Source organism: Gigantopelta aegis, chromosome 5 (assembly GCF_016097555.1).
Source record: "Gigantopelta aegis isolate Gae_Host chromosome 5, Gae_host_genome, whole genome shotgun sequence".
In the NCBI taxonomy this organism is placed as follows: Eukaryota; Metazoa; Mollusca; class Gastropoda; order Neomphalida; family Peltospiridae; genus Gigantopelta; species Gigantopelta aegis.
Window position 1 is genome coordinate 14223977 of NC_054703.1, and position 24835 is coordinate 14248811.

The 24835-nt window shown below is 38.2% G+C and overlaps 1 protein-coding gene across 2 annotated transcripts in view; it reads right to left on the bottom strand.

Moving 5' to 3' along the window:
* Nucleotides 1-24835, bottom strand: part of LOC121373512 (mothers against decapentaplegic homolog 4-like) — a 42914-nt gene that overhangs the window by 16940 nt on the left and 1139 nt on the right. The window contains exons 2-6 of one of the 2 annotated variants that reach the window (XM_041500184.1): nucleotides 19690-19968; nucleotides 16828-17002; nucleotides 16420-16449; nucleotides 12819-12956; nucleotides 6169-6216 (exon numbers count right to left, since the gene is read on the bottom strand). In XM_041500184.1, coding sequence (XP_041356118.1) covers nucleotides 6169-6216; nucleotides 12819-12956; nucleotides 16420-16449; nucleotides 16828-17002; nucleotides 19690-19929 — 631 coding nt within the window. In that variant the 5' untranslated portion in view covers nucleotides 19930-19968. Of the gene's footprint in view, nucleotides 1-6168; nucleotides 6217-7412; nucleotides 7614-12818; nucleotides 12957-16419; nucleotides 16450-16827; nucleotides 17003-19689; nucleotides 19969-24835 lie in introns of both variants that reach the window. The other variant, XM_041500183.1, reaches the window with a different exon arrangement.

The window sequence follows — 24835 nt, forward strand, 5'->3', positions numbered from 1 at the left end:
TGATGCAGTCTTGTAAAATGACTAGTAACAGTGATGCAGTCTTGTAAAATGCCTTAGTAACAGTGACAAAGTCTTGTAAAATGCCTTAGTAACAGCGATGAAGTCTTGTAAAATGACTTAGTAACAGTGATGCAGTCTTGTAAAATGCCTTAGTAACAGTGACAAAGTCTTGTAAAATGACTTAGTAACAGTGATGCAGTCTTGTAAAATGCCTTAGTAACAGTGATGCAGTCTTGTAAAATGCCTTAGTAACAGTGACAAAGTCTTGTAAAATGACTTAGTAACAGTGATGCAGTCTTGTAAAATGACTTAGTAACAGTGATGCAGTCTTGTAAAATGACTTAGTAACAGCGATGCAGTCTTGTAAAATGCCTTAGTAACAGTGATGCAGTCTTGTAAAATGCCTTAGTAACAGCGATGCAGTCTTGTAAAATTACTTAGTAACAGTGATGCAGTCTAGTAAAATGCCTTAGTAACAGCGATGCAGTCTTGTAAAATGACTTAGTAACAGTGATGCAGTCTTGTAAAATGACTAAGTAACAGTGACAGTCTTGTAAAATGACTTAGTAACAGTGACACAGTATTGTAAAATGTCTTAGTAACAGTGACGAAGTCTTGTAAAATGCCTTAGTAACAGTGACAAAGTCTTGTAAAATGACTTAGTAACAGTGACACAGTCTTGTAAAATGTCTTAGTAACAGTGACGAAGTCTTGTAAAATGCCTTAGCAACAGTGACGAAATCTTGTAAAATGCCTTAGTAACAGTGACAGTCTTGTAAAATGCCTTAGTAACAGTTTAAAAGTCTTGTAAAATGTCTTAGCAACAGTGACGAAATCTTGTAAAATGCCTTAGTAACAGTGACAGTCTTGTAAAATGCCTTAGTAACAGCGACAGTCTTGTAAAAGTCCACCACCTAGCAACCATGACCAAAACAAATGAAAAGCAGTTGAAATGTTATACAATGGAGATGTATGAATATATAAAAACCCTACGCATGAAATCAGGAATTTAATTTTGGGATTTTAAAAAAAGTATTCTGACAGAATCATAATAAGGATGTAAAGAAATAAAAAATTTCCAAAATAGGAAAATCAAATATAGCATTAATTACACAAGAAAAAACATGTTGGATGAAAAAAAGAAGAAGTTTTGTTTAACGAAACTACTAGAGCACACTGATTAATGAATCATCGGCTATTGGATGTCAAACATTTGGTAATTCAGACTTGTAGTCATCAGAGGAAACCAGCTACATTTTTCCCTTAACGGGAAGGGATCATTTATATGCACCCTCCCAGTCAGAAAAGCGCATACCACAGCTTTTGGCCAATTGTGGTGCACTGGTTCCAATGAAAAAAAAAAAACCCAGTCAGTTGAATGGATCCACCGAGGTGGTTCGATTCTGCGATGCAAGCACCTCAAGCGAGCACTCAACCGACTGAGCTAACTCCCGCCCCTGTAAGATGATGAATGCGTTCTAGAAATTCCATGTAAAATATGTACAAAGTGATGCAAAGATATAATTATAATATGGTTCAACTGAAGTACACAGCATCATGAATTAATAATTACAAATGATGTAGAAACTGTGGCCCATTCAACATGAAAGGTATTCCTGAGACTTGTAAGGAAGGTTTCAACAATGTGTAAGTTAATTTTCTTACATGTACATTAAGTTTTAGCGAGTTATTTCTCTGCATTACAGTTATCTGCCTGTAAAATAACAGAAGTTATCTCACTGCATTACAATGTTTTCTCCCTGTAAACTAATAGGAGTTATCTCACTGCATTACAGTTATCTGCCTGTAAAATAACAAACGTTATCTCACTGCATTACAAAGTTATCTCCCTGTAAAATAACAGGATTTATTTCCCTGCATTACAAAGTTATCTCCCTGTAAAATAACAGGAGCTCTCTCACTGCATTACAAAGTTATCCCTGCATTGCAGAGTTACCTCCTTCCAATAAAGAGTTACCTCCCTGCAATGCAAGGTGAGTGAACTCCCAGCATTGAAGGGTAACCTCCCTGCATGACACTTACCACTGGGGTAATGATTGAGGTTAGCCGAGGTTGGTTGCTGAGGTATCTGGTTTCCAAAGCGTTCTATACACAGGGGGATCGGGTGACTGGGACCAATCACACTGGTACCTGAAGCAAACTCTCAAGAGTTAGCTCCCCTTCTCCATATCAAACAGTTCACCAGATCTAACACTTACATACATTTATGTTTTATGTTCTAATGTTGCTAGGTACCAACACATTGGATTTCAAATTCATTGTAACCTTACATTCCAAAACTGTCACAGAATATTCAACACTTGAGAAGTATGCATTTGGTCTTTCGAGGAAACCTACTCATTAGTCCCTGTAGCAAGGTATCTTTAATATGCACGTTCCCAAAGACAGGACAGAACGTACCACAGCCTTTGATGCACCAGTCATGGTGCACTGATTGGGATGCATGAAGGAAGATGGAAGGAAGGAAATGTTTTATTTAATGACGCACTCAACACATTTTATTTACGGTTATATGGAAGGAAGGAAGGAAATGGTTTATTTAATGATGCACTCAAACACATTTTGTTTACGGTTATATGGCGTAGGACATATGGTTATGGATCACATTTCATGGGCTACTCTTTTCGATTAGCAGCAAGGGATTTTTTATATGCACCATCCCAAAGACAGGATAGCACATACCACAGCCTTTGATGTACCAGTCGTGGTGCACTGGCTGGAACAAGAAATAGCCCAATAGGTCCACTGACGGGGATCGAACCTAGACTGACATCAAGTGAATGCTTTAGCACTGGGCTACATGTTGCCACTAGGATGCATGACATCCAAAGTTGTCCAACCGAGAGAGTTTTAATTCTATAAATAGTAATGTGAGCGGAGCATTCTACCATACAAACTATATAGTCCGTCTCACAGGGAACACTTTTTTTTCTTACTATGGAATTTACTACAAGTTATTTATTTCCTGGGCCGATTATTTTCCAAATTGCACACCAAAAATAGTTGTTGTTTTTTTAACCCTTTCAATACCACGCTAACATCTTTTCTGTAAATATTAATGGACCAGCTTCAGATTAGAACATACAATATATGTAAACAGGAATGACAATGACAAATGAGAAAAAGAGCTGAATTTTATTTGGATCAGGACAGAGATCAGAGACGATGTTCAAAGGCAAAGGCTATATTGAATGGGAAACGAAGAGGACACTCACTTGAATTTTTTTTTAATTCAAATTTGTTATTTCCTGGCCTATCAAAATTGAAGAGCAAGCATACTGCCATATACAATGTAAGAGTTTTTGTGAGTGTCAGGGGCACTTTAGTTATAGTTCAATCCTATTTTGGGCATGCTAAAATTACAGATTTTAAAATGTTTTTTAATATCACAGGTGCTGTCATCTGGCATTTCAGATTTAGAAAATATGATAAATTTTCATCAATCCTGAACGAAACAAAATCTGCGGAAATTCCGCAGAAAATTTCTCATCCCTATATACTGTTTGTACAACTTACAAGGTATATATATCTAATATATTCCAAGGCTTCTGCTATGTTCTGAAAGGTAAGACACATGTAATCCCGCCTATATTACATCTCACCTGTGTGTACCTGTAGACACCTTCTCCTCCTCTTCCTCAAATATACCAAGCAAACGAAATGCGATTACCAACTTAGTTTCCGTTGATTTTAGTGTCTGACAAATGTTTGAGAAAGTCACTAGCCCTCACAGAATCTCTGGCTAGTGCCCTATGTATTATAGTAGTACAGTGGATAATATTTCCAGGGTTTCTGCCAGAGGGTAAAACGGGCATGGCACCATACCCAAATATTTTTGCAGATTAATTTTTTTTTTTTAAGTTAACTTTTTGACAAAATTAATTACTCTATCATTACTGTATGATTTCCTTGACCCTAACTCTGAACTTAAACCTATATCTTTCTTGGGGAGGCCCCCCATACCCTCTGCTGACTGTGGTTGCATTCAATTCCATAGCGCCATACCCAGAATTTTCTTTCTGGCAGAAACACTTATTTCCTCTAGTCCAGAACAAATATATCACCAGCCGGTTCCAAGGGCTAGTATATTTGTCGAACTTAGTTTTATATAAAAATATTCACTTTGATAATGATTATCATTATTTTTTGTTTCTATCTATTAAAATTATCAAAGTCTTGTGAACATTTGTAACTATTTGTGTTTTCTTTTTCCCCTTCAGTATACTACATGTAACAATGAAACCGAGACAAAACTTCATTTACTTACCATCACATGCAGTTCAAATATTACAAGAAAAAAACAACATCAAAGAAAATTTCAATTAAAAACCTTTTTTTCTTCTTTTTTTTAAACAAAAACAAAACAACAAATATATTCAATATTTAACGTAAAATAAAAACTATAGCTATGTGTATTAGTAAACTAAAGCAGCAAACGTAATTGTTAGTATGCAAGAGCTGAGCTAAAGAAAGCATTTGTAAAAAGCCTAAGCTAGCAGTGTTTCTAACTCTGAAGTTTACCGCCATTTTTTGAAGTCATTTACGTATAATTTTATTTTCCAAATAAAAAACTATTGATCTTTTATATGCAGCATCCCACAAACATGTTTACTACCCGTAGATGTAGCAGAGATACCTCTGTCATTTACCAAATTCGGCAATTGCGAATTTTAAAAACAACTGGCAAATTTTATTTTAATTTGGCGAAAGAATTGCATGTAATAATTGAATTTTGTTGAAAATATTTGTAGGTTTCTACAATTTTTGGCATTTAATAGATAATTTGGCAAAATGTTCTACATAGCCAGAGCCAGCCCTGTGTAGCACTAGCTGAAATGAAAAACAGCCCAATGATCTCACTCACGGAGATCGATCCCAGACCGACAGCGCATCAGGCAAGCACTTTACTAGTGGTCTACGTTCCACACCATACATGTATAACCATATATATTTTGCATATATAATTATATTATGTGTGGAACAGGTAAACCCCAGAGTTAGAGAGTATAGATAACCAGATCATTAATTAAAAGTTAATTAAGTTGTTAGAAGAAAGAGAATGCAAGGAGCTAGAACTACTAGACTGGAAATTCAAAGACGATCAGAATTATTATTTTTATTATTAATATGTTTTTATTTTTATTTTTGTTTGTATAATATACAGATACACTGTATAACAGGATCAGATATAATTGTAAGAAAAATGGAAAACACATCAACGTATTTTTGCTCAGAAATTAATTTGCGTCCATCTACTGGTCACTTTTGTTTTTCAAGCAATTTGTAATTACATTGTACAGGTACATGCATGATACAAGTTTGTCTGAAGACCCATTGTTATTGGATTTCTTTTCTATTGGAACTGATTTTTAAATTTGCAGGGTTTTATTTCAATAATTTGACTTGACACCCATGGCTTTGAAATTGGGAATGTTGGCGTTGTTTTATCAGAAATTGGGAATTTTCAGTTTCATTTCAAAACATCTTATCAAGCCAATTTAGAATTAAAAACGTAATGCTATATATAAGTAGATACATATACTTGTGTTTATTCAAATAAATAGATCTATTGTGCATTACAAAACGTTATTGGGGAGGGAAGGTTTGTCAAGTGAATGAGATTTACATTCAGATTGGAAATTTTTTTTACTCCAAAATTGGCAAGACAAAAAGACATGGCCTCTGTAGAATGGTGCCCATTATCAGTCTAGAAACATAGGTGATAAAACCCTGATTTGTTTTCGTTTTAACTTAATCATGTACCGGTATTTGATGAATGACAACCTAAACCATATTTATTTTATGACAAAGTACAAATCCCCCACCCCACCAAAATATACTTAATAATAGATTATGAGCCAAAATACCTGTACTCTCAAAACAAACATATATTAGTCCTTTAATATCTTCTTTTTTTTCTCTCTTTTAAAAAAAAATAAAAATATATGTACACACAAAACTTACTTCCATGTAGTTTAAGAAATTAAATGTATTTTATATCCACAAGAAGAAAAAAACAAAGATTAAAAATAATGTGACAAGTTAGTATCATATTTTCAATGATAGAAATTACTTTTAGAAAGAATAAAAAGAGAGAGAGAAAAGAACATGAATTAAACGAGAAGTACTAAATAAAGAAGTTAGCACCTGCGATACATACAAGAAATTCGGAAGAGGTTTTCAGGCAGTTAGATGCTGCAATGAGAAACGACGTCTACGTTTATTAGGTGCGGGAGACTATAAAATAGATCTGGTTATGCTATAAATAATCAGACGAGATCCAAACAGACACACAAACCTGTGTCTACATCAGCTGTACGTATTAATAAGTAAATTTCTGCGAAATTCGTTACAATTTAACATCATCCCATTGGTACAGCCTTAGCAACTGGAGTTTGTTCATTTCTCGATGAATGTAAAAATAAAGTTTTCATGCCACTTTATTATAATTAAATTTTATGTACATTTGATACAATTTAACGTCATCCCATTAGTCCAACCCCAGGGAACATTTTGTTTTCAAAACCATGATTAGCGATATTTCTAGTGAGTTGAAAATTGATTAGCAACTACTGTTTAATGTTGTAAAATTGTGTAGGTATCTCTGAAACTTGCGTAGCGAATCACGATTCATTACTGAACAAAACGTTTCCTGAGGCCTATAATTTTTCATTGAACGTAAACATAACACTGTCATATCTGATGACGTAATTAAATTTTCATTACAGTTATTACAATTTAATGTCATGCCATTGGTCCTGCTGTAGAAATGCAAATTTGTTCATTTCTCGATGTACATAAAAAATATCATGAAATGTCATATCTGATGATGTTACTTTATAATAATTAAATTCCCCTTACATTCGTTACCATTTAACGTCATTCCATTGGTCCAGCAATAACATTTCTCCATGAATGTAAAAATAACGTCATGGAACGTCATATCGGATGACGTCATTTAATAATAATTTAAAATTACAGTAAGCGATCAACAGTTAAAAAATGTTCGAAGTATACGAAATGCAGTTTCCAATTTAAAGTCCATAACCACCTGGCAGAAAGTCTAAATAGGTATTTAGTTCGGAAAAGCCTCGACAAATAGAAAGTCTGAAAGTTGGAAAAGCCTTGTCAAATATCAATTATCAAAGACTCTGTTGATATTTTACACATTAAAACCACTCCTAATAAATCGTCTATTTATTCGTTCCATAATATTTTAACATGCTCATATACCACAGAGGTTTAGAGCATGTCTGCCATGGACTTCTATTATTAAAATATTTTCTTCATGACGATTACTTAAAAAAAACGGAAAAACCCGAAGAGACAACTGATGTTTACACTTCCTGCGTTACCGTGGATCCCGCCTGACAACAAAGAGCAACACTCACTGGGTCGGTTCAGATCGAGGCTCGGACCGGCCGATGGCGGGTTGGATGGTGGGGACAGAGGTTGGGGGGACAGGGGGTGCTGCAGAGACACGCTCCCAGGCCCTGACGCAGCACTGCCCGGTCCAGACAGGGAGCTCACCGACGCCGGGTTTCCCTGCCCTTGGTGCGGAACCGTCGTCGGAGTAGTGGACGAACTCTGACCTACATCGGGGAGCAGTCATTGTAAGGAAATATATATAAATATATATGTATATCATAAATCGTGTGGAGGTTGGTTAGCTTGTAGCTTGTGCTGTTCAGTTTAAGTTTAATACTAACAAACAAAAAAGAAATGACTACATTGGGGAACAGTCATTGCAATACAAAATTTATATATATATGTAAATCATAAATAGTGTGGAGGTAGGTTAGCGTGTAGCTTGTGCTGTTCAGTCTGTTTAAGTTTAATACCAACAAACAAAAAAGAAATACCTTCATCGGGGAGCAGTCATTGTAATAAAACAAATATATATGTATATCATAAGAAATAGTGTAGATGAAGGTTAGCTTGTAGCTTGTACTGTTCAGTTTGTTTAAGTTTAATACTAACAAACAAAAAAGAAATACCTACATTGGGGAGCAGTCATTGTAATAATATATATATATATATATATATATATATATATATATATATCATAAATCGTGTGGAGATGAGTTAGCTTGCAGCTTGTGCTGTTGTTTGTTTATATTTAGTAATAACAAAAACAAAAAAGAAATGTGTCAGAGATTTTGTCCCGAGATATGTAGACAAATAAAACATTGAAATGTCAGACATTTTCATTTTATCCATTTATAAATTGAAGAGAATCTAGGTAAATATAAATTTTTTGCAAATCTTTTGGATACTAGTACAAATAAAAATGTAAAATTAAGGAAATATTTATGTTTGTTCCCAAAATCTACTTTAAATTTACATTTTGTTTTTCAAATTAGATCAGAAAAAAAAGTATAAAAAGATATACTAGTAGTTTACCTTCTTTATTAATTTTTAAGTCATCCACTTTTTGTTTTTTCAGTATTGTTTTTTTAAATAATAAAATGAAACAGAAATCCAGTTTGTTTTGCTTATCTAGAAAAACCCCTCCCAAAAACCAAAACATTTGTTAAAACTGTTGCATGTGTGTTATTTACATGTATGTAATCCTAGTGCGAGATGTGTGAATCATGTAAATACAGTAACATATAGATGAATTTTATTTATGTTCTACATATATATGTATATTATTTGTATATTATTAAGGGAATTTGACAATTTATTACTCTTTTATTATTACTATAATCAATGCTTAAATAAAATTTAAAAAAAAAGTAATACTAAAAACATCAATTAAAGCACATGAATACATACATGTACAACATATAAACATTTCGACAAACATCGTGAACTCAACCATTTATACATGAATAATCTCCACAACACAGACTGCCAACAGCCAGTAACGAAAAACTTAATATTCGCAACACTGAGAACATATCCATACAAAATAAGTACAACTTCTGGGCTTGTTTCTCGACAAATCTTATCCAGTAATTTCATGTCTCTACAGCACGTACCATACACATTTAGTCGTCCTTCTTACTCAATTGCTGTTGTGCCCCGCAAAAAAACGGATGTTGTCGACAGCCAAAAAAACAAAACTGTAGCTCGCTACCTGGCTTCTTATTATCCCATTCCCATATATCTGAGGGGATGGGACGTGGCTCAGTGGTGAAGTGCTCGCTTAATGCATGGTCGCTTTGGGATTGATCCCCGTCGGTGGGCCCATTGGGCTATTTCTCGTTCCAGCCAGTGCACCACGACTGGTATATCAAAGGCCGTGGTATGTGCTAGCCTGCCTGTGGGATGGTACATATAAAAGATCCCTTGCTGCATTAGAAAAAATGTAGCGTGTTTCTTCTGATGACTACGAGTCAGAATTACCAAGTGTTTGACATCCAATAGCCGATGAAACAAAAACAACTTTTTTCCCCATATATCCCGTGCTGTATAGATGTATTCTTAATTGACATCCAATAGCCGATGATTAATTAATCAATGTGCTCTAGAGGTGTCGTTAAACAAAAACAACTTTCCCCCATATATCCCGTGCTGTATATATGTATTCTTAATTGACATCCAATAGCCGATGATTAATTAATCAATGTGCTCTAGTGGTGTCGTTAAACAAAAACAACTTTTCCCCCATATATCCCGTGCTGTATATATGTATTCTTAATTGACATCCAATAGCCGATGATTAATTAATCAATGTGCTCTAGTGGTGTCGTTAAACAAAAACAACTTTTCCCCCATATATCCCGTGCTGTATATATGTATTCTTAATTGACATCCAATAGCCGATGATTAATTAATCAATGTGCTCTAGTGGTGTCGTTAAACAAAAACAACTTTTCCCCCATATATCCCATGCTGTATATATGTATTCTTAATTGTGAAGAAAGTTACAGTTTTTGTTTTGTGTAACGACGTCACGTTGATTTAATAAGCATCGGCTGTTGGATGTCATACATTTTGTAATTTCGACATATAGTCCAAGAGATGAAACCCGCTTACATCTTTCCATTAGTAGCAAAGGATCTTTAATATGCACCATCCCACAGGCAGGATAGCATTTACCACAGCCTTTGATATACCAGTCATGGTGCACAGGCTGGAATGAGAAATAGCCCAATGGGCCCACTGACGGAGGTCGATCCTAGACTGACCACACATCATGGCTAGTGCTTTACCACTGGGCCATGTCTCACCCCCACCACCCCTCTCTCCTAGTAGGGCAATCACATGAAGTTTAAAACAAAACTTATTAAAATGGCAATTACATGTAATTTACCACTCACCTAAAACTTTCCAGGTGAGTATGGAGGTACATGTACAACAAATGAAACTATGTTTAAAGAAAGAAAGAAGTGTTTTTTATTTAATGACGCACTCAACACATTTTATTTACGGTTATATGGTGTCAGACATATGGTTAAGGACCACACAGATATTGATAGAGGAAACCCGCTGTCGCCACTACATGGGCTACTCTTCCGATTAGCAGCAAGGGATCTTTTATTTGCGCTTCCCACAGGCAGGATAGCACAAACCATGGCCTTTGTTGAACCAGTTATGGATCACTGGTCGGTGCAAGTGGTTTACTCCTACCCAGTGAGCCTTGCGGAGCACTCACTCAGGGTTTGGAGTCGGTATCTGGATTAAAAATCCCATGCCTCGACTGGGATCCGAACCCAGACCTACCAGCCTGTAGACCGATGGCCTGCCACGATGTCACCGAGGCCTGTCTGTGTTTAAAAACATATACATGTATATATATATATATATATATATATATATACCATACTCAAAGGTGCCAGTTTTGAGATGCCCACCCCTCAACTAAATGAGGGCTTCTAGATTATTAGCCCCACTCCCATTGCTAGTGATATTCAATGCTGGGCTATTAAATAATTATTACTGCTATGCCCGATGGCTAGTGATTTTTTTGTGTGTTAACAGGGCTTCTAGATTATGGTAGCCCCACTCCCATGGCTAGTGATATTCAGTGTTGGGCTAGTAAATAACTACTACTGCCATGCCCGATGGCTAGTGAAAAAAAAAAGAATATCCTGCCCCAACCAAGCCCCAATGTTAGTGTTTTTAAGCTCTATCTCCCCCTTTAGGTGAGATATCTGATTATTACTACTATTATTTAGTAACATTGTATTAACATATTGTAAAGTAGGGCTAGTGAATTTTTAATTGTGGCTAGTAAATTCTTTTAATCACTGATCCCATGGCTAGTGGATTTTATAAAAATTCCAGAAGCCCTGTCTAAATGTTCTTTGCTAGCACCCTCCCCCCCCCCCCCCCCCCCACACTTTAACAGTGTTCGACAATGTTTGAGAAAGTCAGTAACCATCACACAACCTTTGGCTATATTAATTAATCAAGTTGAAACTTCCCACTACCAGCCCAGACCACAATTTCAGGGTTAGTGGATTTGTCGAAACCTGCTTTCAATTCTGCCTTTTTGGTGTAAGATTTGTGTCGAGAAACAAACCACTTCAGTTGAGATCTTTAAAACTGAAGAGAATACTCCATTCACATCACTACAAAACATTCAGACAATAAAAACCCCCAGCCATTACAGTCACAGCAAAACATCGGTCGTACTGTAAAGACATTGGAAAATCTGGCTAAATATTCATATATGCGCCTCGTCTTCTGTAGGAATCCACATTATAGCAGCCTTTATCCTAGGACTGGACTATACTTATCAAGTTTCTTAAGTCTTACATCATCAGTAACGGATACTTGACACTGCATAATTTAACTATTCATTAGGAAACATGTTGAATCAAGTGGCAGACTATTGTATTCTTTGGGACTTTTACAACGAAATTTAAAACTGACACAATTAACTTTTCTTACAGGCATATTCTCACAGACCACTGACCTATTTAATGGCCTAACAAAGTATTACCTGAACAAAAATAATTCGATTTGTCCCTAATTGTACTTTATTCGACCATCTTCATAACCACCATACTCCATTTATTAATGATATTTTGTAAAAATAATTGAATTATGGCAATGGTCCATAATTCAAAAACTAAAATTGCTGAGAAGGTTGGCATGGATTTCACTCCATCATAGTTCAGTTAAGGTGATGCGATAGCTAGATTTGGTTTCCAACAATTAATGTAATTTTTATTTATTATCCATTTTTAGAGAAATAAAGCCCTTAAATCCGTGACAGTATGCCTTTAAACATTTACCAAAAGACATTTTGAGAAGTGTCTTCAAACAGAAGTTATAATTGGCACAATTAAATTATTTGAAATCTTTACCAGAAAATATTTTGAATTGTGACACTAATTAAAATAAAATTGGCATATGATTAAATTTTCTGAAATCTTTACCAGAAAATAGTTTGATACATGCCTCTAATGAAATTAAAAAGAATCATATGGTTAAAATTTCTGAAATATTTACCAGAAAATATTTTTAGACATGCCTTCAAATGATATTAAAATGGACACACAATTAAATTTTCTGAAATATTTCACATTTTCAGACTAGCCTAATTTTCTTTTCTCATCCCGAGATGTCACTCTGTTTAATTTCTATTTTGGAAATTTATACGACCAATATCTCAATAAATTCAATGCTGAAATAAAAAAAATTAAAATCTAATATTGTGAATTAAGTTGTCGCTTTAAATGAATATATTTACTTCATTAGTCGGCACCTAAAATCCAACTGTAGGTTTCCATTTTGGAAATTTAAATGACAAATATGTTCATAAATTCAATACTGTAATCAAAATTTAAAAAATCTGACACTGTTAATTAACCGACATCGTTTTAACTGAATATATTTACTCGAGCAGTCTGCACCCATAATCCGACTGTAGGTTTCGGCTGGTTGGTGTTGCACCGTGTCGTTTCCGTCACCTGACTGTCTGCGATCCATGTGGATTTCTCCGCCATATTCGTCCTTCACCAGGCGGCCGGGGGGACCTGTCAACACAAGGCATGATACTTAACAGAAGGGAACGAAAAACACTTAGCAATGCCTAACCACATTTATTAAATCATGCACGGTCTCCATATCCAGTATGTCCAAAATCATGGTTTTCAGTTTAAAATGATTTACTGTTAAAGCCGCACACCCTAGTTCCATCCAGCGAAAATAAATTATAATTTGGTTAATCTACAAACCTGTAACACACTTAGATCACGTTTTTATCAAATGGAATGAAAATATATCGATAAATACCATGGGAATCCCCATGTTCTAATTGCTTGAAATAATTTTGAAAGTTTGTATTCTGATGTCACCGGTAGATGTCGCTCGAAGCATAACAATGCCTACGTCACGACAAATTTCACAGACTTGGGGTGCGTTCTTTTCACCTCTCCTGGACATGTTCCAACTGTTCTGTCCTGGTTGTATCCCCTCTCCAGATATCGTAGGACTTAGCAAAATTATTGGTTTTAAGGGTTTGTAACGTTTTGTATTGAGATACTTACTTGTCTGAACTTTATTGTTACTGAAAATGTTCACGAACTGTGAAGAAAAATCTCACAAATGAACAACAAATCGGATGTTGATTGCGCGAACGGTGCACGAGAAAACAAACCGAACCAAAATGATAACGGTCATGTGGTATACCAACGTCTGTGACATTGAAATGGAAATATCCCGTCTAAAAATAGATTAGACCTTGTCTGCTCAACGTTTTTTTCTCAAACGTGCATCCGTTTTTCAGAAATACGAAAAATGCATTTTGTGGTATTACAAACACCAGGATTACCAGGATTACCAAAAAACACTTCAGGTGAATGGAAATGTATATTCTAAATAATAAACGGTAAGTAAAGTGCAATTTTATTTGTGAAAAAATGGGTTTAATAGCGAAAAACAACGCCGTAATGGTTAACAACTAGCCGTAACTAGGGTGTGTCCCTTTAAAAACTTCGGAAAAAAAAAAAAATCAGAAAAGAAAACAATATATTTCAGGGCTCAAAACTCGCCAAAAAATAATATGGTGACCCCAAAAATAATAATGGATGTTGGTAAATTAAGGTAAGTGAACCATGAACCATGAGCAATTTTAATGTGGAATAAATATATGCAATACAAAAATTAATAGTGGCTCATATGTTATAGCTCTAAAGAAGATTGCCCAAATAATATTATTTGGGCAACCAACGCCATTATTTGTTTAATATTTAAGTCGCCCAAACAGGACATTGGTCGCATTTGGCAACCTGGCCACAGGCTGTTTTGAGCCTTGTATTTATTCAAATTATATAAACTATCTATCCCTCTATTAATTGTACATCTCCCTGCAGCTATTTGAAGTTTGTTTGTTTTGTTTAACGACACCACTAGAGCACACTGATTGATTAATTAATTGTCCGCTATTGGAGGTCAAATATTTGATAATTGTGACTAGTAGTCATCATAGGAAGATTTATTGATTAATCAATCATCGGCTATTGGATGTCAAACATTTGGTAATTACGACTCGTAGTCATCAGTGGAAACTTGCTACATTTTTCTTAGCACAGAAAGGGATCTTTTATATGCACTTCCCCACAGACAGGATAGCACATACCATGGCCTTTGTCCAGTTGTGGTGCACTGGTTGGAACTGTGCAGCTATTTGATGTCTAACATATGGTTATTTCTACACTTGGTCTAGATAGTGACAGAAAGGAAAGGAATGTTTGTTTAACGACACCCCAGCACATTTTAAACTACGGCTATTTGGTGGTCTAACATATGGTTATTTCTACACTTGGTCTAGATAGTGACAGAAAGGAAAGGAATGTTTGTTTAACGACACCCCAGCAGATTTTAAACTACGGCTATTTGGTGTCTAACATATGGTTATTTCTACACTTTGTCTAGATTGTGAGAGAAAGGAAAGGAATGTTTGTTTAACGACACCCCAGCAGATTTTAAACTACGGCTATTTAGTGTCTAACATATGGTTATTTCTACACTTGGTCTAGATAGTGCGAGAAAGGAAAGGAATGTTTGTTTAACGACACCCCAGCAGATTTTAAACTACGGCTATTTGGTGTCTAACATATGGTTATTTCTACACTTGGTCTAGATAGTGGCAGAAAGGAAAGGAATGTTTGTTTAACGACACCCCAGCACATTTTAAACTACGGCTATTTGGTGGTCTAACATATGGTTATTTCTACACTTGGTCTAGATAGTGGCAGAAAGGAAAGGAATGTTTGTTTAACGACACCCCAGCACATTTTAAACTACGGCTATTTGGTGTCTAACATATGGTTATTTCTACACTTGGTCTAGATTGTGAGAGAAAGAAATGGAATATGTTTATCAATACCTCAGCACATTTTAAACAACGTAAATGTACTATATAAATACTATGCTCCTTTTTTACCCATACAAAAGACTAAACTGGTTAACTTATGCCAACAATCATGAGTTACAACAATACAGTACATGTAAAATATCATGAAGGCAGGAAATGTTTTATTTAAAGACGCACTGAACATATTTTATTGAGAGTTATATGGCATCACACATACGGTTAAGAACCACACAGATATTGAGAGGAAACCCGCTGTTTGAACTTTATGGGATACTCTTTTCAATTAGCAACAAGGGATGTTTTATATGCTGCAATATGCACCATCCCACAGACAGGAGAGTACATACCACAGCATTTATTGCAACAGTTGTGGAGCAATGGCTGGAAAGAGAAATAGCCACATGGTTCATACAGACTTGGTGAACAGAAATTCCAGTACTTTTCAAGTATATTTTTCAGTTTTTCAAGTAGTCTTTGGCACAATGTTACAAGCAGTTTAACACACACACATCACTAGTTATCTACAGCTGACCGTTTTTCAGCACACGACTGGTTACTTGTCTTGCTCATAAACCAGTTCAACTATTAGTAATGCACTCTTTCCAGTAGACAGCAGCCCAGTCTACTTTAATCTTCACACTGTGGTGCATATAGCAAGCGCAACAAGGACTTGTATGCCAGTCTATCTACATGTATATCGGCAGCAACACATATCACTTCCGGGTTTTATTACAACAAATACCCGAGAAATACGTCAGCAAATACTTATAATTTTTTCCAGATTTTAATCAGTAAGAGAGACGTTCTGCTTGTAAAATAACTCAAGTACATTTCGGCAATTTTCAAGTAGTTTTTAATGAAATTCCAGTACTTTTCCAGGACCTTTTCTGAATTTGCAAAATTCCAGTACTTTTCAAGTACTACGTCAAAATTCAAGGACTTTTCCAGGCCCGTGCGAACCCTGAGCCAAATGGGTCCACCGAAGGGGATCGATCCTAGACCGACCGCGGATCAAGTGAACGCTTTACCACTGGGCTTCATCCTGCCCATTTAAAAATATAACGAAGGCTTTGAAGTATTCATGCTAGCTATTTGAATCTCGGTGTTCTACAAGATCTTACCTGCATGTTGTAAAGTTAAACCAGACAGATCTGAAAAAGACAATAAGATGTTACTAAGTTTAGTTACCTACAAACCTGCAACACATGTTTGGATAAGGTTATAACAGAGAGAAGCTAAAGTTTGTGATGTTTAAACGGAAATGTCATCTAAAAATAACTAGAGCTTATCTTGACAACAACAAGCATTTTTAGAATTACAAAAAATGCATTTTGGGGTAAATTGCAAAGACTTGGTGTCCAGAACCACTTCAGGTGTATGAAAATTAACACTCTAAATAAAAAAACATATAAGCAATTCTAATTTAAATTTAAAAAAAAACCCCAGCTTTAATAGTGAAAAATCTATTATCTGTCACTTTAAAATTGTTAAGTTGGAACACTGTAAATTACGGTGTACAACAATCGTACCTATTCCAGGGGCCACCACTCTCTCATAGTGGTAGGGGTTGACGCACACACTGTCTTGCTTCAGGTCGAAGGCAAACTGACAGAATTTGGCATGCTTTAGCTCGTTCTTGTGCAGGTCCGGCCAGCGCCAGATGCGGGCGTAGATGACATGGGGGAAACCTTTCCGTCCAGCCACCTGCAGACAAAACACACAGCAACATGAAAGAAATCTTTTATTTAATGACGCACTCAACACATTTTATTTACGGTTATATGGCGTCAGACATATGGTTAAGGACCACACAGATTTTGAGAGGAAACCCGCTGTTGCCACTACATGGGCTACTCTTTCCGATTAGCAGCAAGGGATCTTTTATTTGCGCTTCCCACAGGAAGGATAACACAAACCATGGCCTTTGTTGAACCAGTTATGGATCACTGGTCGGTGCAAGTGGTTTACACCTACCCATTGAGCCTTGCGGAGCACTCACTCAGGGTTTGGAGTTGGTATCTGGATTAAAAATCCCATGTCTCGACTGGGATCCGAACCCATTACCTACCAGCCTGTAAACCGATGGCCTAACCACGATGCCACCGAGGACGGTACAGCAACATGTTGAAAATCAAGTACGGCAAAATGGAATGAAATAACAAATAAATGTTCAGCTATACTTCAGTGTGAAAAACATAAGTTTTTTTAATTGGCATAAAAAAATATATAATCACGACAAAAAAAAATCAACACTGAATGAATGCTTAATGAATGAATGAATGAATGGAAGAAATGGATTTTTAATTATAATCTAGCATGAAGAAAATATAAATGAAAAAATATATTAACTATTGGGAGTAAAAAAACAAAAACAAAAAGCCTCACTTGAACGATGACTTGACAAAATATTTCTTTTTTAAATTGAACGATTCTATATCCTAAGATCTTTTTTCCTTGCATCAAATGTTTGTCAGCCTTTATATTCATCAATTTTATTCCCGCTGTATGGTGACGGGGCTACATCCCCCCCCCCCCCCCCCGACACACTGAATGGCATTTACCTGCAGCCGACCGTCCAGGGTCCTCTGTGTGGTGACTGTGATACATCCCCCCACCCCGACACATTGAATGGCGTTTACATGCAGCCGACCGTCCAGGGTCCTCTGTGTGGTGACTGTGATACATCCCGCCGCCCCACCCACCCCCCACCCCGACACATTGAATGGCGTTTACCTGCAGCCGACCGTCCAGGGTCCTCTGTGTGGTGACTGTGATACATCCCCCCCCACTGCCCCACACTGAATGGCGTTTACCTGCAGCCGACCGTCCAGGGTCCTCTGTGTGGTGACTGTGATACATCCCCCCCCACTGCCCCACACTGAATGGCGTTTACCTGCAGCCGACCGTCCAGGGTCCTCTGTGTGGTGACTGTGATACATCCCACCCCACCCCGACACATTGAATGGCGTTTACATGCAGCCGACCGTCCAGGGTCTTCTGTGTGGTGACTGGGCTACATCCCGCCGCCCCACCCACCCCCCACCCCGACACATTGAATGGCGTTTACCTGCAGCCGACCGTCCAGGGTCCTCTGTGTGGTGACTGTGATACATCCCACCCCACCCCCCCACCCCGACACATTGAATGGCGTTTACATCCAGCCGACCGTCCAGGGTTCTCTGTGTGGTGACTGGGCTACATCCCGCCGCCCCACCCCCCCACCCCACCCCCGACACATTGAATGGCGTTTACCTGCAGCCGACCGTCCAGGGTCCTCTGTGTGGTGACTGGGCTACTTCCCACCCCACCCCCCACCCTGACACATTGAATGGCGTTTACATGCAGCCGACCGTCCAGGGTCCTCTTGTGTGGTGACTGTGATACATCCCCCGACCCCGACACATTGAATGGCATTTACATGCAGCCGACCGTCCAGGGTCCTCTGTGTGGTGACTGTGATACATCCCCCCCACCTCGACACATTGAATGGCATTTACATGCAGCCGACCGTCCAGGGTCCTCTGTATGGTGACTGGGCTATATCCCCCCCACCCCGACACATTGAATGGCGTTTACCCACAGCCGACCGTCCAGGGTCCTCTGTATGGTGACTGGGCTACATCCCCCCCCACCCCGACACACTGAATGGCGTTTACCTGCAGCCGACCGTCCAGGGTCCTCTGTGTGGTGACTGTGATACATCCCCCCACCCCGACACATTGAATGGCATTTACATGCAGCCGACCGTCCAGGGTCCTCTGTATGGTGACTGGGCTACATCCCCCCCACCCCGCCACATTGAATGGCGTTTACCCGCAGCCGACCGTCCAGGGTCCTCTGTATGGTGACTGGGCTACATCCCCCCCCACTCCGACACATTGAATGGCGTTTACCTGCAGCCGACCGTCCAGGGTCCTCTGTATGGTGACTGGGCTACATCCCCCCACCCCGACACACTGAATGGCGTTTACCTGCAGCCGACCGTCCAGGGTCCTCTGTGTGGTGACTGTGATACATCCCCCCCACCCCCCTCCCCACATTGAATGGCGTTTACCTGCAGCCGACCGTCCAGGGTCCTCTGTGTAGTGACTGTGATACATCCCCCCCCCCACCCAGCCACCCCACATTGAATGGCGTTTACCTGCAGCCGACCGTCCAGGGTCCTCTGTATGGTGACTGGGCTACATCCCCCCCCCCCCCCCACCCCGACACATTGAATGGCGTTTACCTGCAGCCGACCGTCCAGGGTTCTCTGTATGGTGACTGGGCTACATCACCCACCCACCCCACCCCCGACACACTGAATGGTGTTTACCTGCAGCCGACAGTCCACCTCTGCATGGTGACTGGGCTACATCCCCCCCACCCTCGACACACTGAATGGTGTTTACCTGCAGCCGACCGTCCAGGGTCCTCTGTATGGTGACACACTTGGACGGGTGGGCTCCGTTGGTGGTGATGGCCGTTATGAGTCCGTCGAGTTCGTCGCGTTTCTCCTTCAGCTTCTTGACGAGACTCTCGATGGCGCGCTTTGCGAAACTCTCACTCTCGCCGCCCTGCCGGTGACACATCAGGCTGTGCACGATGCTGAGGCAGGCATCCGCCGATGTGGGGGCCTGCGTGCTCATCATCAGTACAGCAATGGTGCTGGGGGGAGGGGGCAGTTCAATCTGGGGGTAAAAACAAAAACAGTGATAGAATAATAGAATCTATCTGGGGGGGTCGCTCAATCTGGGGGGGGAACAGTGATAGAATAGAATCTATCTGGGGGGAGGGGGCCCGCTCAATCTGGGGGGACACAAAAAACCCAGTGATGGAATAACAGAATGTATCTGGGGGGAGAGGGCGCTCAATCTGGGGGGAAACAAAAGACAGAATAATAGAATCTATGGGGGGGGGGGGGCGCTCAATCTGGGAGAAAACGAAACAGTGATAAAATAATAGCATCGGGGGGGGGGGGGGGCTCAATCTGTGGGGAAACAAAACAGTGATAAAATAATAGCATCTGGGGGGAGAGACGCTCAATCTGGGGGGAAAACAAAAACAGTGATAGAATAATAGAATCGATCTGGGGGGAGGGGGCCCGCTCAATCTGGGGGGAAACAAAAAAAACCAGTGATAGAATAACAGAATGTATCTGGGGGGAGAGGGCGCTCAATCTGGGGGGAAACAAAAGACAGAATAATAGAATCTATTTGGGGGGGGGGGGGCGCACTCAATCTGGGAGAAAACAAAACAGTGATAAAATAATAGCATCTATCGGGGGGGGGGGGGGGGGTGCTCAATCTGTGGGGAAACAAAACAGTGATAAAATAATAGCATCTGGGGGGAGAGACGCTCAATCTGGGGGGAAAACAAAAACAGTGATAGAATAATAGAATCTATCTGGGGGGGGGCTCAATGTAGGGGGAAGAAACTGATAGAATAATAGAATCTATCTGGGGGAGGGGGAGGGCGCTCAATCTAGGGGAAAAAACCCAGTGATAGAATAATAGAACCTATGTGGGGGGAGTTGGGGGGGCTGCTCAATCTGGGGGAAAACAACAGTGATAGAAATGAGCGCAATATTTTATAGGACAAACAAGTGTTCGAAATAAGCACTTATCTGTTTGTCCTGACAAGTGATAATCTGCTGGGACAAGCAGAATGTACCTTAGTGGACAAGTAAAACATTATAATGCCGTTTCATTTTGAGCAATCAAAAACATTGTCCTTGCTCTTGAATAAAACTAACAAATTATTGGGACAAGTAAAAATATTGATGGACAAGTAGATTTGTAGATGTACCTGTCCGGTGAACTGTAAGTAGTGTCGGAAATAGAATAAAAATGATTTTTTTCAATTATTTCTTTCATGTTAAACTGACAAGTAAATATTTTGTAAATACCTATTTAATGATACTCTACCTAATTTAGCATTCACTTGTTTGGGCTCTCATTGATGTACAAGGTGGTGTTTACTCTTGTAATTAAAATAAAGATGTCAGTAAACAGGTAATTTGTCACCTTTATTGGAACAGACTATAACACATTTTGATCATATGTGTCAAACTTTTAATTTAAAACGGATTATTTCAAATAGCAGCATAATGACAAACATATTTATTGAATATAAATTCAATATAAGTACATTCGAAATTTACACAATCTTGCAAACACTTAAAGGTGCTATATCATAGTTATTTGTGAACATCTGTTTGTGATAAAGATTCTCCAATAAAAATTTATTTTCTACTAGTAGATAAAATTATTTCCTATAATCGTTTATGGGCATATAGTTAAAGGTGTCTTCTTTAAATGTTAAATCAAAAGTTTATTAAGAAAATGATTTGCAATAGCTGTTATTATGCAACACTGAGATAGCACCTTTAATACCGGAAAAATAGATCACAAACTCCGAATTGTTCTTTACAGTTTTGCTGAAAAGTTACTTATAAATGACTACAAAGAATTTTGTTTTGGAGATAGACATAGGGGTAAGCCATCATCAGAAACAGTCCCTCGCATATTGTACATAACAGCAATGAAACTGACACATGTTGACCAAAATATGTTATAGGCTCTTCCAATAAAGTGCACAAATCACCTGTTTACTGACATCTTTCTTTTAATTACAAGAATAAACACCACCTTGTACATCAGTGAGAGCCTAAACAAGTAACTGCTAAATTAGGTAGAGTATCATTAAATAGATATTTACAAAATATTTACTTGTCAGTTTATTATGTAAGAAATAATTGATGAAAATCATTTTTATTCTATTTCCGACAGTAAAATAGTGAAACATTCTGCTTATTTCTATCACTGAAATACATCTAGAAATCTACTTGTCCACCAATATTTTCATTTGTCCAAATAAACAGTTAGTACCAGGATGATGTTTGTGACTGCTCAAAATAAAACTGAATTGTAAATGTTTACTTGTCCACTGGACAACCATTGGGGTACATTTTGCCACAGGGTTTGTAGAATTTATAAAATCCACTAGTCGTGGAATGATAGGACCTTTAAAGGGCACGAAATATAAACCATTTCTATCCCGAAATCACCTACATACTGCCCAATTATCTCAAAAAATGCAAAACTCAGTTATTTTCCAACAAAGCACCAATTATTACATGCAATTTTTTTTAGCCAAATTAAAATATAATATGCCAATTGTTCCTAAAATTTGCAAATGGCAAATTTGGTAAATGACAGAGCTATTCTTCAGACCTCAAAATTCACGGAGGCAATCAGAAATGCTGCCATATAGGCTAAATTGTAAAATTGATTTAATGCACAGAATTTTAAAGCTGTCATAAAACTGAAGTGGTAAAGAATATAAATAATAGAATACATCAACCGAAATGAAAATTCATACATGAATATTAAATCATTTAGACATTTTGAAAAATGTTTGTACCATACAGGAATGTGATACCCACTTAAAAATAAAACCTGAAATGAAGAAATCTGACAGCACCCACTTTCAACAACGTTTCAAGGTTGCTGTTGGGTTTCTTCCTGTAGTGTCTACCGGCGGCGTCGTGGTTAGGCCATCGGTCAACAGGCTGGTAGGTACTGGGTTCGGATCCCAGTCAAGGCATGGGATTTTTAATCAAGATACCGACTCCAAACCCTGAGTGAGTGCTCCGCAAGGCTCAATGGGTAGGTGTAAACCACTTGCACCGACCAGTGATCCATAACTGGTTCAACAAAGGCAATGGTTGGTGCTATCCTGCCTGTGGGAAGTGCAAATAAAAGATCCCTTGCTGCTAATCGGAAAGAGTAGTCCATGAAGTGGCGACAGCGGGTTTCCTCTCAAAATCTGTGTGGTCCTTAACCATATGTCTGACGCCATATAACCGTAAATAAAATGTGTTGAGTGCGTTGTTAAATAAAACATTTCTTTCTTTCTTTCTTCCTGTAGTGTGTGTATTAGTGATTAATGTGTGAAATATTAGTTTTCAACAAATTCGATGATTGACAGGGAACAATATTTCAAAATCTTACGTAACTGGATGTCAGTTTGCGTAAGTTTTACTCAGGTAACCGATTGTTCAGCTACGTGAATATAGTTCTCACAACAGATGAGTTAGGCCTACCTAAAACACCTGAACTGTGGTTTTGTGCTACATTGTTCGTTAAAAAGTATTTAAAAACAAACTGATTTTCTCTTTCATTACCGATATATATATGGTACTTTTAATTTTAGAATGTAATTGTTCATGACGTAACTGATTGGCGGTTCTTGTGATTTTAAAGTTGTGTAACCGACACACGAACAGAACAACGTACGGTTCTCGTGACTGACGTAGATAGATCTATATATATTTATCATCAAAAATTGGATTATTGTTATTTGAGCAGGAATTTTTGCCTACTCAGTGATTGGCAGAATTCCATGTTTTCATTACATAGTTGTCTCTGATGGTAGAGAGCGATTCAGTGTTTCTGCCAGAAAGACATTTTGGGTATGGTGCTATGGAATTGAATGCAACCACAATCAACAGGGGGCACAGGGGGCCTCCCCCAGAAAGAAAATGGGTTAAGTTTAGGGTTAGCGTTAAGAAAATCATACAGTAATGATAAGAGTAATTGATTTTGTTAAAAAATGTTAACTTAAAATAAATAAAATCTGGGTATGGCGCCATACCTGTTTTACCCTCTGGCAGAAACCCTGCGATTATAATAGTTCAAATATCCATCTACATCTATTTCTCCAGGGCTTCTAAAATTTTTACAAAATCCACTAGCCATGGGATCACTGATTAAATTTTTTTACTGGTCATGATTAAAAATTCACTAGCCCTACTTTACGTAACACAATTTTACAAATAGTAATAATTGCATATATGTTACCTAAACAGTGAGATAGAGATTGAAAGGTTCACTAAGATGTGGGGGTGGGGGCAGGATATACATATATACAACATAAAGACTTAAATGCAGCATTAGACAACTTTTTTTCACTAGCTGTCGGGCATGGCATTAGTAGTTATTTACTATCAGAATGTTCAATGAATATCACTAGCCATGAGAGTGGGGCTATTATAATCTAGAAGCCCTGCTCTCTTACAGCAGAGTATGGAAAGATTACCATCCATTACACCACCCCCCACCCCTTTTTTTTATACTGATGTATACGTAAGATAGAAAGAAAGAAATGTTTTATTTAACGACGCACTTAACACATTTTATGTATGGTTATATGGCATCAAACATATGGTTAGGAACCGCACAGATAATGAGAGGAAACCTGCTGTCGCCACTTCATGGGCTGCTCTTTTCGATTGGCAGCAAGGGATCTTTTATATGCACAATCCCACAGAGATGGGAGTACATACTATGGCCTTTGATATACCAGTCGTGGTGCACTGGCTGGAACGAGAAATAGCCCAATGGGCCCACTGATGAGGATCGATCCCACACCGACCATGCATCGAGAGAGCGCTGTACCACTGGGCTACGTCCCGCCCCAATGTAAGATGGAGCCTAACCTAAAAACTAACCCTAACCCTGAGACTATCCTTGACTAGCTTGAGGCATGATCAAA